This window comes from Platichthys flesus, chromosome 2 (genome assembly GCF_949316205.1).
Source record: "Platichthys flesus chromosome 2, fPlaFle2.1, whole genome shotgun sequence".
NCBI lineage: Eukaryota > Metazoa > Chordata > Actinopteri > Pleuronectiformes > Pleuronectidae > Platichthys > Platichthys flesus.
Window position 1 is genome coordinate 16,071,168 of NC_084946.1, and position 16,217 is coordinate 16,087,384.

General features: G+C 42.0%; 1 protein-coding gene across 1 annotated transcript; it reads left to right on the top strand.

Annotated features, from left to right (window-relative positions):
- The first annotated feature begins 600 nt into the window (after positions 1 to 600).
- LOC133966491 (sodium-dependent neutral amino acid transporter SLC6A17-like) lies at positions 601 to 15,701 on the top strand. Its single transcript, XM_062401451.1, has 12 exons — positions 601 to 701; positions 3,720 to 4,170; positions 7,287 to 7,444; positions 8,600 to 8,726; positions 9,871 to 10,052; positions 10,144 to 10,254; positions 10,350 to 10,591; positions 11,672 to 11,864; positions 11,954 to 12,146; positions 12,378 to 12,537; positions 12,633 to 12,795; positions 13,802 to 15,701. The coding sequence occupies exons 2-12, from the start codon at positions 3,888 to 3,890 to the stop codon at positions 14,234 to 14,236; spliced, it is 2,247 nt and encodes a 748-aa protein (XP_062257435.1). The 5' UTR covers positions 601 to 701; positions 3,720 to 3,887; the 3' UTR covers positions 14,237 to 15,701.
- Positions 15,702 to 16,217: the final 516 nt, after the last annotated feature.

The window sequence follows — 16,217 nt, forward strand, 5'->3', positions numbered from 1 at the left end:
ATCATTTTGAGCATCTGGAAACTTTTGTAAACAGACAGACTTTAAAATAGGAACCTTGTGAGAACCAGTTTTTCTGGTTCTCACAAGGTTCCTATGTGAGAACCTTGTGAACCAGAACAACTGGTGTGAGAACCAGTTGTTCTGGTTCTCACACAGTCCAGATGACACCATCATCACCAGCACCTCATCCTGCTCATCCTGCTCCACTGTCCTGATGGAGCCGTGACGAACCGCTTCAAATTTTCATGAATTGAGCAGCGAATGACGACAGCTGCGTCAGAGAGCCACTTCCTCAGGTAGGAGTGGATAACCTTGACAAATGCGCGCACAGTTTTCGCCCCGTTTCTCTCTGTTTTCTCGCAGCTTCCCTGCTTCTCCCTCAGAGGTGCACTAGTGTCAAACACCAGCGTGTGTGTGTGTGTGCGCACGTGTGTGTGTGTGGCAGTGGTGATGATTTGTCCCTGTTAATAATGAGAAGCGGTCCGTGCGTCACGGTGCGCTCCGGACCCTCCACCCTGCGTGTCAGAGCTGGAGGCAGGGCTGCATGTGATGATGCTCCGTCCTCCAGTGTCCTGTGAGCGCCTCAGTCAGTGAAGCAGGAGCAGCCCGGCGGATGTTTTAACGACTCTCTCCACAGATTCCATGACGGATACACTCAGATTAAAACCCTGGATATTGCTCATCGCCATTAAAGACTCACGGTGAGGACTGTTTTTTTCATCCCTCCACATGTGCAGCTCTTCCTCAGTGTTATCACGTGGGTTTTTGGAAAGGTGTAACCCTTTTTTTATTTCTGCATAAGTTGTTAAAAAAAAAGTTTGAATAGCCCAGTTTGACGTCAATGCATGCTTTTGAAGTTGTTTGTTAAATTTGCGCTCAGCGGTCAGGAAATAATCCTGCGTGACCTTGATTGTGTGATCAAAAAAAGACGCAGCAGCTCTCGCAGTGAGCAGACAAATCATAGATGGAAGAACACTGGACCAACAGCATCAGCACCAGAAGTGTCCCCGTGGTGTTCCCAATGTGTGATGTTACTGAGAATATTTCACAGCCTGCAAATGCGCCATTCAACTGAATTCTAGACTTAAAGAAATGCTTTAACAACAAAAATAACCTGTAAAGTTGATGTTTTCATGCTTTTATAGTTAATTGATATCGTAAATTCTGGGGGGAAATATTATTTTTCGGTAGAACATGGAAAAGCTCCTGTCAACATGAATAATAACAAAGACCTAGACAGTGGTGACACTACAACATGATACCAGACAATATTACTTACACGGTGACATAACAGTGCATGAACATCATGACATGTGGCACAGGGTTCAGAGGCCTTGTGGCAGTGTGTGTGTGTGTGTGTGCTGGGGGGGGGGGGGTAAACCTTTGCTGGAATTCGCTCTGTCTTTCAATACTTTGTGAATTCCATTGTAGAAGCGCTGATGAGTGTGGACAAGACTGATCAATGCAGCTGACACCTGCTCCCGTTTACCCCAGTTTGTTTGTAGTTAAATTGTGTTACCGGAGGGGCCTCACTATCATCTGTGCAGACACAACTCAAAGAAACATTCATACACATTTGCCTTTTTATCACTGCCGCCCACGTCCGCACGAGGGCACAACTTTTACCTGGATGTCCGTGATTGCATGTTGTGTCTGACGATGAAAACTGATGTGTGAGGCCGTGTGTTCGTGGTTGAGCGTGTGACCTTGTTAGTGCTGATGGGAAATATCTCTCTCTGTATTTTGTTGCTTAGAGAAATGCTTGTATTGTCGTATTGTCAGTCATTTAGCAATGTTGCGCATTTCTGGATGGGAAAGCTCACGAAGAAGACCATAGAACTGTAATTTAAGTGACAAGTGATGCAGTAGAAACCACACAATCTCTTATTTTTGTGCGTACAGCAAATGACTCCATAATGCAGCCTCTACTGTTGATGTGACCTATGTATAGACTGAAGATGAGACAGTCATTTGTGTGGTTTTACTGGAGCTGATGCACAGTTTAGTGAAACCCTAACTCTGTGTGTATTATCCCTGAGGCAGATGGATACAGGATCCCTGAATGATCCTGAAATACAAAGAGGTCAGGCAGATCTTGTTATATGTATATTATATGTATAACAGGAGATCTAGAGGCTTTTCCCTTCCATAGTAAAACATGCCTCTGTCGTGCTGTGAAATGTGCTCAACTGTGTGTTGGATTTTTTTCCAGCAGGATTACTGGTTGGGTGAGCGGATGTTGTTGGTTTTTTTTCGTGTCTAGGAGTTGGCTGATTGATATTACGTGTCTTGTGGGATTGAATGACGAGACAGAAAAAAAAAGCAGAGATCCCGGGGCTTTACCGTTAATGCACGCAGGATTATGACGATTTGTCAATGGCCGTGCACGGATTATTGCATCACAAGCTCATCTTGACATGCACAGAGGAGGGAATCTGTTGTGGGATGAAAGAGGAATAAACAAGGAAAGCCAACGAACATCCTAAGCAAGAAGAACAGTGTTTTCTGTTTGTGTTGAAGCTTTGCTGTAATAGGAGCCCAGAGTTTATGGTTCTTGGGGAGAATCTGCTGAGTTTGTTTTCGGCTGATGCAAGCAGCCGGTGTTGTGACGATGAATGCATCACATTCAAGGTGCAGCATCTTCATCCAGCTCTTCTTGTCTGCTGTTTCCTTCGCTTTTCACAAGGCCCTGGTGATCTTTGACCTTTAGTTTTTTTCTCTTCCTCACCTAGAACAGTGTCTTCAAATAATCTACAAGCTTTGCACTTCTGCATTCCAGTGCATGGCAGTTTTTTTGAAATGGAGAAAGCTTTCGCTCAATAAGTAATGAGCCTACACAGTGGCTCGTGATGTGGATCAAGAGAACGCGCCATGGCACTTCATTCAAAGCATCATGTTCACTTCCTCCATTAAGTTTGGGTTGAACCAACCACTCTTTGAGAGAGGGGTGAGGATGGATGCTGCTGTGAGGTTTCAGGGGATTAGAGGATTTGCAGGGGAAAAGCTTCACTGAAGTTAAGCTTTGCAGAACAGGGAAATTAAATAGAACAATTTGCAGGATTGGGAATTTTTTTGGGAACCGGAAACATCATGTGGGTCTTTTGAGTGTTTGAGATGTTGTGTGTGTGTGTGTGAGAAAGAGGAAGAGTGTGTGTGTGCGTGTGTGTGGTTGTGTGTGTGTGTATGAGTGGGGTTGAATAAAACAGTTGCGGTATTTTGGGATTAGTGCATGCATGTGCTGGTTTTTGTATGTGAATGTTTGCATGTGCGTGTGTATGTGTGTGTGTGCCGGCGTGCGTGTATGTGTGTGTGTGTGCTTGTGAAGTCCCTGCTGCGTTTTGTTGTTGAAGTATCGAGGTTAACTGAGCTGATAGGTGTGATAAATGGTCTCCTGTCTTCACGTTGACGTGCCCCATGGTTCTGCAGGGACATATGTATTAGCATGGTGGTCATTACAAGCCTAACAAAGCACTAAATGGCCGAATAATTGTGTCAGTGATTGCGAGAATTGTTATTTAAAGATCAGAGCTGAATAAACGGAGCTTAAAATTACATCAAATGAGCCTTGTCAAGGAGCTGACGTTAGTTTTTTCTATTATTCCTAAAGAAGGATATTTATGGATTTTTTGGTCTAATAATGGAGAAAGATAAGACCTTGAATTTGGATGATGTCCTTGAAATAAAATGTACTATCCAACCTTTCTGTTTTTCTGATGCAGGACTGAGGCCAACACCTCAAATCCAGCTGTCACTTCTTAGTCTCTGCCTTACAGCTCCATCCATCCATCTCTTCTCCACTCTTTGCATCTCTACTCTCTGTTCCCACCAGTCTCTTTCTTCCATCTCTCTTTCCACCCCCACCCCCCTCCCGACCCTCAGCCTCCCTGATGCCTAAGAACAGCAAGGTGACCCAGCTACAGCAGAGCAATGAGCTCGTCACTGAGTCGGTGGCCGACCTGCTCGCCCACGAGGAGCCGCTGGACTACCAGAACAGCTCCCTGAACGTCGGAGGGGCCGCTGGGAAGAAGCCCCCACAGCTTGAGGTGCCCGAGAACGATGGGCGCCCCGCCTGGAACAGCAAGCTCCAGTACATCTTGGCCCAGGTGGGCTTCTCTGTGGGACTGGGCAACGTGTGGCGCTTCCCTTACCTGTGCCAAAAGAATGGAGGAGGTGAGTTGGAAACAAATATCACAGTAAATCTCACTGTGAGCTGCATATGCTCATGTAAAGGGGAACTGTCTGTTTTCATGGAAAATTTGACTATAGATAACCACATATAAAAGTTAAAAGAATATGGTGCCATTTACTCAGCCTTGTACCTCTACAACATTGTTGAAGACAGCTTCACAACAACAAAAACTATCAGAGGTGATGTAGAAGAACCAGATATACAGTCGCCTTTACTCTCCCTCAATCACGTCTGGTACCCATGTCATAAATTCTAACATGGTCATATACCATGACGGCATACTACCCTCTTAAGTTACTTGATTCTGAAGTTTCAGGCTTCGTAAGTGCTATTTTATGTGTTTGGGTTATTTCTCCCCCTCCTTGGAATGATCTTTGACCTATGGGATAGTATTTGACCTGCTAAGGGAGGAGCAAAGATCTAGCGGGTGACTTCAACTTAAAGTTACTAAAAAAACATGTGCAAATTTAGGCATAGACCCTATGTGCTACGTCATTTGATCTATAGTTTTGTTTGTAACACCTCCTCTTTAAAAGGTCTTGCCTTGCAGAGGCGAGCCAGATTTTCACTATCTGGCCTTTGTGATTTCTCCGGGCATACCATGGAGCCCGTCTGACCTGTGAAACTTCTGTGTAATAAATTCTATTATGCTGCAAGTTCTGGGTCCGCGTCTCCTCTCTTCAAACACCGACTTCGACAAGACACTGCTGCTTGAAAGATACGGCACCTACTATACATTACCCACAATACAACCTGAGCGCTCGCACTTCAGTCAGAGATTAGAATGTAGGTGTTCTATGCTCCTTGCAGTTAATTCAGCCACTAGACACAAGCAGAGATGATCATCTGGCTTCAGAGGTTTCCTAAACGCATCTCTTTTGAACTTATTCTTTGGACTTTTACCCATGTGACATTAGTTGAGGTCATTGGTCCGTTTGTATGTAGACCCAAATTAGCTTTATACAATTAGAGCAGGGGCGATACAATGATTACAATAATAATATTAATATAGATACAATATGTTAGTACTATAATTTATAACATAACAGTTTTTTAAGGCTGTTTTACCCAAGAGTAACTGTATGCCCTTTGAATGACACATAACAGTCTTCCTACGACTAAAGTTAGCCTGAACAATACATATATTTAAACATTATGACTTATTAAATCAGTGGAAATATATTGTTATCGAAAAATAGAGCTGTGTAATTGTTTCTTTTATCCATGCATTCATTCAACATCCATTATCTATACAGCTTATCCTGTTGAAGGGCGTGATGGGGTGGGAGCCAATCCCAGCTGACAGTGGGCAAGAGGTGGGGCGTGTCATCAGTGTTGTTGTTTTTATCTAGATTTATTATTCAAAACAAATTATAAGTACAAAATCAAAATAAGTGAGATAAATTCCTTTTTCACAAGTTAATATGGTGAGTCTGCTTATTGTTATTGACTTTGAACGTGCTGCTCCCTCCTAGTCAACATGAGTGATTTCAACTTTCTCTCAGAATCAGACAGAGTGATGTGAACGTAAAATGAAGTCAGCATCTTGTTTCTCTTCTCTCTCTCGAACTAGAGCGTCAGACAGGCCCGACCATCACAAGCATTGGGTTTCCACTCGGCACAGAATTAACAGTAAAGCGCTGCAGTGTAGAAATGAATCCCAAAATAGCTTCACCATTGATTATTACTGGCGACAGGGCCAGGCCCAGCTGAACTGATACTCTAATGACCAGAGAAGAAGAGCTCGATACAAAAGTGAGTGTAGCTGCACGCAGACAGGGTTTTGTTTTTGTTTGAGATGCATGTAATCTGAGGCGTGCACGGTGTCAGCCATGTGTTCACAGTGGCTGAAGAACATCATGTCACGACAGACGTGATGAAGCCTCCATCAGTCTGATTGTTTTCAGCTTTACGGCCCATGTCTGACTTATGTGCCGGATTTACTGTCTGCGGGGGGGGGGGGGGGGGGGGGGGGGCGTCGGTGACAGTAGAATCACTCTCGGACCGGTCAGGTTGTGCTGCCTGGCGAGCAGCCATTTTTCACTGTTTAATTTGCTGTCTGGCAGCCAATTACAGACACATTAAAAGGTCTGTGTGATGAGGAGTTATCGCTGTGTGGGCTCCTCTCTGCTTGCCTTCGTCACCTTCCCTCATCATGCCTTTCTCTTTTCTGTTTTATCACCCTCCATCATTTCACCCCCCGCTTCATGTCTATGCCAGAGACTCTGTTATTCATGGTTTTTATCACAGGCTCCAATTTTTATATCCTATGATGAAGTGGATTTGTGAGTGAGTGAGTTGTTTGTCACCCGAGGTCTTTAACTCCTCACTGTCATTTCCTTCTTGATTCATCCGTTCACCTCTCTGCCTCATTACTCGTCCCACTATGGGATGTGTGTGCCACTGAATGTAATTCCTTCTTCTGATGTATTAATAGTAGTAGTGCATGTTTGCCCGCTATAAGTCTTTATATCCCGGATGATGACTCACCCTTTACAGAGGAAATGGATTAAGCTGCAAAGAGACGCATTTGGATGTAATTTAAAGATTATTCATCAGTTTAGTTTGGGTAGTTACATCATTGAGGAGCTGGGCGGTGGTGTGAGCTGGATGGCTCAATAGATTCTGACTAAAACTGTTTAATCACTGCACTTGTTCTGCAGCTATTAATATTAACATGTTGTAGGAAACTTTGGTTTGTTGGTTAGTTGGTTGGAAAATGAAAAATGACGAGTAGATAGATAGATAGATAGATTACTTTATTCATCCCGAAGGGAAATTAAGTCGTCATAGCAGCCGGTACATTTGAATACAATAGTTAGTAGCAATTTATGTCCATATTATTTCCAAGAAATTGGGTAAACACTTCAAGAACAGAATATATTTGAGTTGACAAATATGAGACAAAAAAAAGACATCACAGTTAAAAACAGATATCCCTGCTGCTGTGTTGGTTTTTCAACCAAACATTTCCCTTTAGCTCGGAGACCAGTGTCCTCACTTAATTTTACATTTGGAAGGGACATATTTTACATCACATACCTCATGTTGTGAGTGTACTATGGCAAGCAGAGTAATAAGTCCTTATGTTTTCCAGGTGCCTACCTGGTTCCCTACTTTATCCTCCTCCTCCTCATCGGCATCCCGCTCTTCTTCTTGGAGCTGGCGGTGGGTCAGAAGATACGCCGCGGGAGCATTGGTGTGTGGAACTACGTCTGTCCCAGTCTGGGCGGAATAGGGATGTCAAGTCTAATGGTAAAGGATCAAACATTGATTTTTATGAAATTGTTTAATCCATCATCACTGTAACCATTGCCTGAAGACTGCAATATACAACACTGTAATAGAAAAGCAATTTGACAGCAGTGTGGTGGAAAAAATAAAGTATCTGTCTATCTTTCTATCTATCTATCTATCTATCTATCTATCTATCTATCTATCTATCTATCTATCTATCTATCTATCTGTCTCTCTGTCTATCTATCTGTCCAACTTTCCTTCTTTCTATCTATCTATCTATCTATCTATCTATCTATCTATCTATCTATCTATCTATCTATCTATGTATGTATGTATGTATGTATGTATGTATGTATGTATGTATGTATGTATGTATGTATGTATGTATGTATGTACGTATGTATGTATGTATGTATCTATCTATCTATCTATCTATCTATCTATCTATCTATCTATCTATCTATCTATCTCTCTATCTATCTTTCTATCTCTCTATCTATCTATCTATCTATCTATCTATCTATCTATCTATCTATCTATCTTTCTAACTAACTAACTGTCTATCTATCTATCTATCTATCTATCTATCTATCTATCTATCTATCTATCTATCTATCCATCCATCTTATATATTACATATATACGTATGTTACTGTATATTTAGTATTATATGTAGAAACTTAACAATTAATTTTTTACGGTAAAGACAGGATCAAGTTACAGCTTTGGTCGCCACAACAACCATCACATATCCTCTTGGGCCGTGTGGCAGGTATTGGCGTGTCGGGGAGTGAAGGGTAGCCTTTCTTCGGAGTTGTGAGACTCGCACAGAAGTATCTATAAATATCTCATGGAAGATCAGTGTTGAAAAGAGAGCACTTTAATTATTCATGCTTCCCTCAACCATATTTAGCTCCTGAATGTCCTGGCTGCCAGGACTGCTCGGAAGACTGACGGCAACAAGACGTGCAGAAAGCCTGCCGCCTTATTAGCACACTTCTTTCCCTTTGAGATGAAATGTTGGCAGAAAACCTGATATTATGCAATTCATGTTAATGTGGCTGTCACTTAATGTCACATAACAGAAAGTTTAGGCTGCTGTAAAATTTAAATGGGAAAGATAACAAGAAGACCATAAATCTATCTTTCTTTTCTATTCTATCTATCTAGGTGTGTGGCTTTGTGGGTCTCTACTATAACGTGATCATTGGCTGGAGCATCTTCTACTTCTTCCAGTCCTTCCAGTATCCTCTGCCATGGAGCGAGTGTCCAATCAGAAGGAACGGCACACTTGCCAGTAAGTGACTTTAATTACTGAAGAATAGGCAATGCAAGTTTATTTGTGTGTTACCTTTTAAATACAGATGCAGCTTAGATTAACGATTATGACAACAAATATTTGTTTTGCTCTACAGGACCTTATGTCCATGGAATTAGATTCCACTACAGGTCATGAAGGGTTTTATTCAATATCAATTGTGCAAAGTACTGTATATGAAAGTGGACGGGGCGTCTCCACTTCCTCTCACTATCCCGAAATGACGCTAAAATATCCGGGATACGAACGCTGCCATCTTGAGCATTTGAAGCCACAGTTTGCGCTGTAGCGAGGTCCTGTTGACACAAGCACTCACATACATCACAAGTGGCAACTGACTCATCTATTTACGTGGACGAGGCTAGATTCATAACGTATACTGCAGCCAACCACCACATGTCGATCGACCTCCCAACAGAGAGGTTAGGTTTTCCACAAAGCTGGTAGAAAGAGAGGGAGTGATGATTCAGCCTCTGAGACTGGAGGACCGTAATGTTGGAGGACAACAGCAGAATGTAAAACATTTCACAGGAAGGACAGAGGCTCTTTGAGTATCATAGATGTATGACCAGTGTAACGGGGAAAGCATCATGATTGGACCTGACAGTAAATAATAAACAACGAATTATGTGAAAGGACTTATTGAATTCAGAAGATTTAGTTTGTTGTACATCTAGAAAGAGGGTTTTCCTGCATGAGAAGCTGTAGCATGTGTGTCCCTGCAGGCTGTGTCTATGTGCATCTACGTAGATAAATCTGCACCATCCTGGAGAATAATGTTGAGAATCACACTCAGCCACACACTATATATCATTTCTACAAGGTAACAGCAGAATATATTATGTGTGCACTGAAAAAGATCTCAGGTGTTGTGAGTTGCAGGTTCGCTCTTTCCATAGCAAGCGAGCAGATGACCTTGTTCAGCTCACTTTTGTCTGACGGGTGTAAACCAGCCGATAATTGAGATATTGACCCAGAGCAAACGTTGTGGATCTCGTTCCTCTACGGCCCTTGTCATCTTCCTGCTGCATCTTCACACCTCCGCTTCTTCTCCCTTCGATACTCATTATCACCCGAACTAAACCTCTCTCTCTCTCTCTCTGTCTGACTGTAAAACTCACAGTTGTGGAGCCCGAGTGCGACAAAAGTTCCGCCACGACGTATTTCTGGTACCGACAAACCCTGAACACGACCAGCACGATCGCGGAGAGCGGCGGCCTCAACGTCAAAATGACCCTGTCTCTGTTTGTGGCCTGGATCATCGTCTGCCTCGCCGTCATTAAAGGAATCGCCTCCTCTGGGAAGGTAGTGGAGTGATGGTATGATGAGAGAAAAACATGAAAGAGCAGCACTGGTCTACTTTTTCTAAATCATTTTTTTCTCTCGTGGTTTACAGGTGATGTACTTCAGCTCTCTTTTCCCCTACGTGGTGCTCCTTTGTTTCCTGGTCAGGGGGTTAATGCTGAAGGGATCGGTGGATGGTATCGCTCACATGTTTACTCCCAAGGTTTGTTTTTCTCTATCTGAATATTAAATAATATATATTAAGTGTATATGTACCAATATATAATACGCACAATGCTTACACCTTGTATCTCACAGCTGGAGAAGATGTTGGAGCCCCAGGTTTGGAGGGAAGCAGCCACCCAGGTGTTTTTCGCCCTGGGTCTGGGCTTTGGAGGAGTGATAGCTTTCTCCAGTTACAATAAGATAGACAACAACTGTCATTTTGACGCCGTGCTCGTCTCGGTGATCAACTTCTTGACCTCCATTCTAGCCACACTGGTGGTGTTTGCTGTGCTGGGCTTCAAGGCGAACATCATGAACGAAAAGTGTATCGCAGAGTGAGTACAATGAGGCAGGAATCAAAGGAAACATATCATGCTCATATTCAGGTTCTTAATTTTCATTTGGGTTATGACTTGATAATGTTTACATTCTCTAATGTTCAGGAAACACTTCACTCTTCTCAGTCTGTCCTCTTCTATAGCTCCTCTTTTCAGTCTCTGTCTAAAAGCCCAGTCTGCTCTGACTGGTCAGCTGGGCTGCTCTGTTGTGATTGGTCAACCCCTTCCAGCGGAGATCATGCTTAGCTCTTAAATGTTTGCCTGCTCCCAGATTAAAGTGGATCTTCTCTGTGCACGTGACAACATGACATTTCAACCAGACTTACACAAATGTACAGACATGCTAAATCCAACATCAGCTGTTTAGCAGATGTAATGCCCTCCCTGCTGACTGTCCCTGTTATTTACATTCACATGCTATCATTCGATAATTATCAAAAAGTGCACACGAAGCTAAAGGGAACGTTAGTTGAGTGAGTACTTAGTCATAAACAAAAGAACAGAGCTTTTTAACAGCAGCCATTTTGTCGTGACTTATGCTAGTAGGTTAACGCAGCTGTTACTCATCACGTTTATAAGGACTGAACGGAACATTCCTTAGCGTGGTGAGAAACACCTGTGTTTACCAACCACAAAACAAAATGGCTGCAGTGAAAAAGAAAACGATAGGACAAAACTGTAAAAAACGTCTGAATATACTCTGCAATTTTTGTGATTCATCACTTAATTATTAAGACATTTTTGGACCATATTGACCAATCAAAGAACCAATCGTAAATCTAGATAGTAAAGCAAGAAAATCAAAAGAATAATTTTATCAGCATGAAACCGATAAAACCGGTAACCCTGAATCAAAACAAGAGAGAACTGGAGGAAGTATGTGATAGCTTAATGAATGATCTGAGAGGAATTCATATGTTTTACATAATAAAAACAGAGCCCTACATTATACTTTTGTCTTGAGTAAATAGTTCTTTGAGCTTATAGGGAAATTTGCAGCTCCAGTGTAATTCCATCACTTTATATCCCAACACTATCTTTGGCTTTTTACATTTTTTACATTTGCTGTGTTTCAAGGAATTCTGAGAAGATCCTGGGGTTCCTCAACTCCAACGTCCTGAGTCACGACCTCATCCCTCCACACATGAACTTCTCCCAGCTCAGCACATCAGACTATGCTGAGATATACGGAGTCATCAAGACGGTCAAAGAGGACGGCTTCGCCCAGCTGGGTCTGGAGCCGTGTCTCCTTGAGGACGAGCTCAACAAGGTGAGTCTTAGAAAGTCTCTGTCTGCAGACATATCTATTTCCATGTTCCATATTCATGACTCTTGATTCCTATGACCGTCTCTCTTCAGTCTGTCCAGGGCACCGGCCTGGCTTTCATCGCCTTCACAGAGGCCATGACTCATTTCCCAGCATCTCCATTCTGGTCGGTCATGTTCTTCTTCATGCTCATTAACCTCGGCCTGGGCAGCATGATCGGCACCATGACTGGCATCACTACACCCGTTCTCGACTCCTACAAGGTCCAGAAGGAGCTTTTCACAGGTAAACATCCCGACCCGTCAAGACAGGCCATTTTATATTATAAACTCAAACTCCTTATTTAGCAGTTAAAAAGGATTAAACCACATTTGTGATTGTGATGCATTACGCTATGTAAAATTGCTCTGAGCGTATCAACAGCAAAACAATAACAGAAACCAAATAAACCCATTGAAAATAAAACCGTTTTCCGATGAATTACCAAACTGTTGTTCTTCTTTGTGTTTGTTTCAGTGTGTTGCTGCGTTGTGGCCTTCCTGTGTGGCCTGCTGTTCGTTCAGCGCTCAGGGAATTACTTTGTCACCATGTTCGATGATTATTCTGCTGGTCTGCCTCTGACTGTCGTTGTCATCCTTGAAAATGTGTCTGTCGCTTGGATTTATGGTACTAAAAGGTAAACCTGAGTCATGAAGTATTTATCTGACAGGTGTTAAATAAGAATTATATGAAGGGACATTACTGTAATATTGTTTTGTTCTTCTGTCTCAGGTTCATGCAGGACCTGGAGGACATGTTGGGATTCCGACCGTGCATTATCTACTTCTACCTGTGGAAATACGTCTCCCCATTCTGCCTCATCGTTCTCATCTCAGCCACTGTCATAGAGATGGCAATCAGCCCACCAGGATACAACGCCTGGGTCGAAGAGCTGGTCAGTCAGTGTGTGTGTGTGTGTGTGTGTGTGTGTGTGTGTGTGTGTGTGTGTGTGTGTGTGTGTGTGTCTGTCTTACTGTGTTTGTGTGTTGACAGCAGAAATGGTGGAGCAAGAATTCAGATTCTTTACAAAAATAGCAGTAGCTCAATTTAAAAATACTGCATTACAAGTAAAGAGTCCTGCATTCAAAATGTATACAAGTGAAGGAACAGGAGAATAATCTAGTAGTATTTAACTATGTTATGGGAGTTTCTTAGTCAAGCACAAGTCATTACAATGTCTTTCTGGAAGTTTATTCTACATCTACAGATGGGCATCACCGTACAAAACCATGGCATAGATTTCATACAATGATCAATGACATACAAGAAAAAGCAGCACTTTATACATCTCCAGGCCCCTCCTAGAGAGGAAACAAATGTTATCCATCAACCTCTTTGATGTGAAGTAATAGGTGATCAATATACTGTCACCTACTCTTTCGCAGAACCCTGGAATGTAACATCTGTTTTTCAAGATCCCTTTCCCAATCTTTACAACCACAAATCCCCCGTGCTGTTAAGTCTTTGTTAGGTGACCCTGTCAGTGAGGAAGTCATATAACATTTGTTTGAGTGCAACCCTGACTTCTCAGGGAGACATTTCTTATCTTTCTAAACATCAAAGTAGTTCCTCATATCAATCATTGCCCTAATAGTAAAATTTCTATCACAACTATCAAAAATACTCACACTGTATTATATATTATTATATACTAATGCAGTAAGATCTGAACATGTTGAGAAAAACACAACTTTACTTATATTAGGAAGATGAGAAACCTATTAAAAATGTTTTACGTGTAAATTATTTTAACTTAAGGAGCTAGTGACTAATAAATGTAGTGTCGTAAATAATAAAAATGATAAATAACCCACATATTGTACTTAATGACTGCTGAAGTCAAATATTCTATTACTTTAGAAGTTCCTCACTCTCACTTGATTGTCTTTCAATGTTTGCAGGCTCAAGAACGTTTCGAGAGTTACCCTCCCTGGGCACTTGCCATGTGCTTCTCTCTGATCGTAGTGGCCATGCTCCCTGTCCCCGTCGTCTTCATCGCTCGTCACTTTAACCTGATGTCCGATGGCTCCAACAAGCTGTCCGTCTCCTACCGTAAAACCATGATGAAGGACATCTCTAACCTGGAGGAGCAGGATGAGGCCAGATCCATCCTCGGAGCCAAACCCGGCGAGGCACCGTCATCAGCCCCTGCACACAAAGCATACCTCACTCCTGGAGAGATCAAACCCCTGGACCCGAACTCCTTGTCTCCAAACATCAGCTACGGCACAAGCTACCAAAACGCTGCCATCAGTCCCACCACGCCAACAACACCTGACACGCCTGTCACACCTGTCACAATTGTCACGCCTGTCACGCCAGAGTCTGACTCTTGATTGCCGTCCAAACATCCAGTCCTGTAGCACAGTTTACCTTTCAACCCCAAATTCTCCACCAGGGATCACTGCAGCTCCGAGAGTCCCCACCAATGCCCTGCTCAAGCCACGAAACTGTAGTCGCCTAATTTATCTGAGCCCACATGTCCCAAAAACCAAAAATTGAGGTAGGCAGTGTGGAGATATATGTCAAAAGACCAAATTCACTCTTAACAGTGAGACACTGAATACACCTCTATTCTGTTCTGTATTTGAAATCACGGTATTTATGTGCTTGAGCTGAAGGTCTGTGATCTGCTTTTCTTTGCCTTAGTATAAGGACCCTCAGCAGACCTAGCCCCCCTCACAGTATAATGCACTCCCTTGTGCAGGGGATCTGGAAGAACGAATGTAGGGGAGCTGGTGTGGTGAACAGGGTTTCACTGCAGCACGGTGGCACTGAGAGGCCAAAATGAATGTGCATATAAAGTTTAATGTTGTAGAGATACTGTTCGCCAAGCCATACAGCTAAACACAGATAATGTTATTTTCTATAAATGAATATGCAGTGATTTTTCCTTTGTCTACATTGAGCTCTGTTTGGCTGCTCTGAAATACAGAACACGTCATGTTGATTTGTCTCCACAGATCAAACTGCAGTGACAAAATGACGACCTCCTGCTCTGTTTTGTTTGTAGCCATTAGTGTTCTTGTTCATTCTGTAAACAACAGTGTACAGTATATTATTATAATATAGGATAATATAGTTTTTATTTTGTGGAGGAGATCAAAGCCACCGTCGGTCTCATTGTGCATCACACAAACACACACACATCACATGTCACACACACACATACATATATATACATATATATGTATGTGTGTGATGTGTGTGTCTGTGTAGGGAATCGATCATTTCAGTTTGTCCGCCAAAGAGTAAAGAGCAAGAAGTACATAATAAAAATACTTGAAGTTCCACTGACAGGAAGCACAGCTTAGTTTTGCGTCTTTTCTGACAAAATGACTACAATGCTACAAAAGCACAAAAAAGATTTTACACAATTATAATGCACAAGCGAATTGACCTATTATTAAAAAAATGTATTCACATTCTTTAAATAGGTCAGGCACATTGATGAAGCAATATATACCACAAACTAGAATGCACAAACTAAATTCTTCATGGAGCAAAAACAAAGCAAACACGTTGAACAAAAATCTGCAATGGACTAAAATATATATGAAGTTATGGGACAAATATTCAAATTAAATCAGTTGAATTAATATTAAACTCTGATATTTTGATAGTTTGAACTTCTCTATGCCTTAGACTCCTCACATATTCAGGAACGTACACAGGCAAACAATAAATACATGAAGATAACTCAAATGTGCATATTTTCTGTATATTTGTGATATATTACTGGCGAGCAGCACCAGGTTTCCTCTTTGACTCCTGACACAGTCTGAACTGGTTTGGACAGTCAAATGAAGCACATATAAGACACACAAGAGAGCACTTTTATTTTTGTCAGATGTTCAAAGCCATGGTGTTAAAAAACAGACTGTGTTTATATTCCTGTATATTTCAAGTGTATGTAGTTGTAATGAATAACAAAGATTTATCTTTTACAAGTGACCAGTATAAAAATAACGGTATATTTTCATCTTGTATAGCCTAAAGCTCAATGAGGTTGTATATTTTAATATTGATCTATTTTGTAGTTTGTGTACGTTTGACGTGAAAACACTGCGGGCGGTTGGAAGTGACGTGTGTGTGTGTGCAGCAGCTGGTTGTGTTAATGGGAGCTGTGTGTTCTGGTTGCACCTCATGTTCAGTGATGTCCGCTCACCTGTTTTCATTTTTGGTTTACTGGTCTACTTGTTTGTAGCCACACTAGCAGTTAAGCACAAATTACTCTTGTTCATGACACGATACCTGTGAAATAATAACATTCAATAACAAGGAACATTTTCACAGGAGCTCAGGTGTGTATATTTT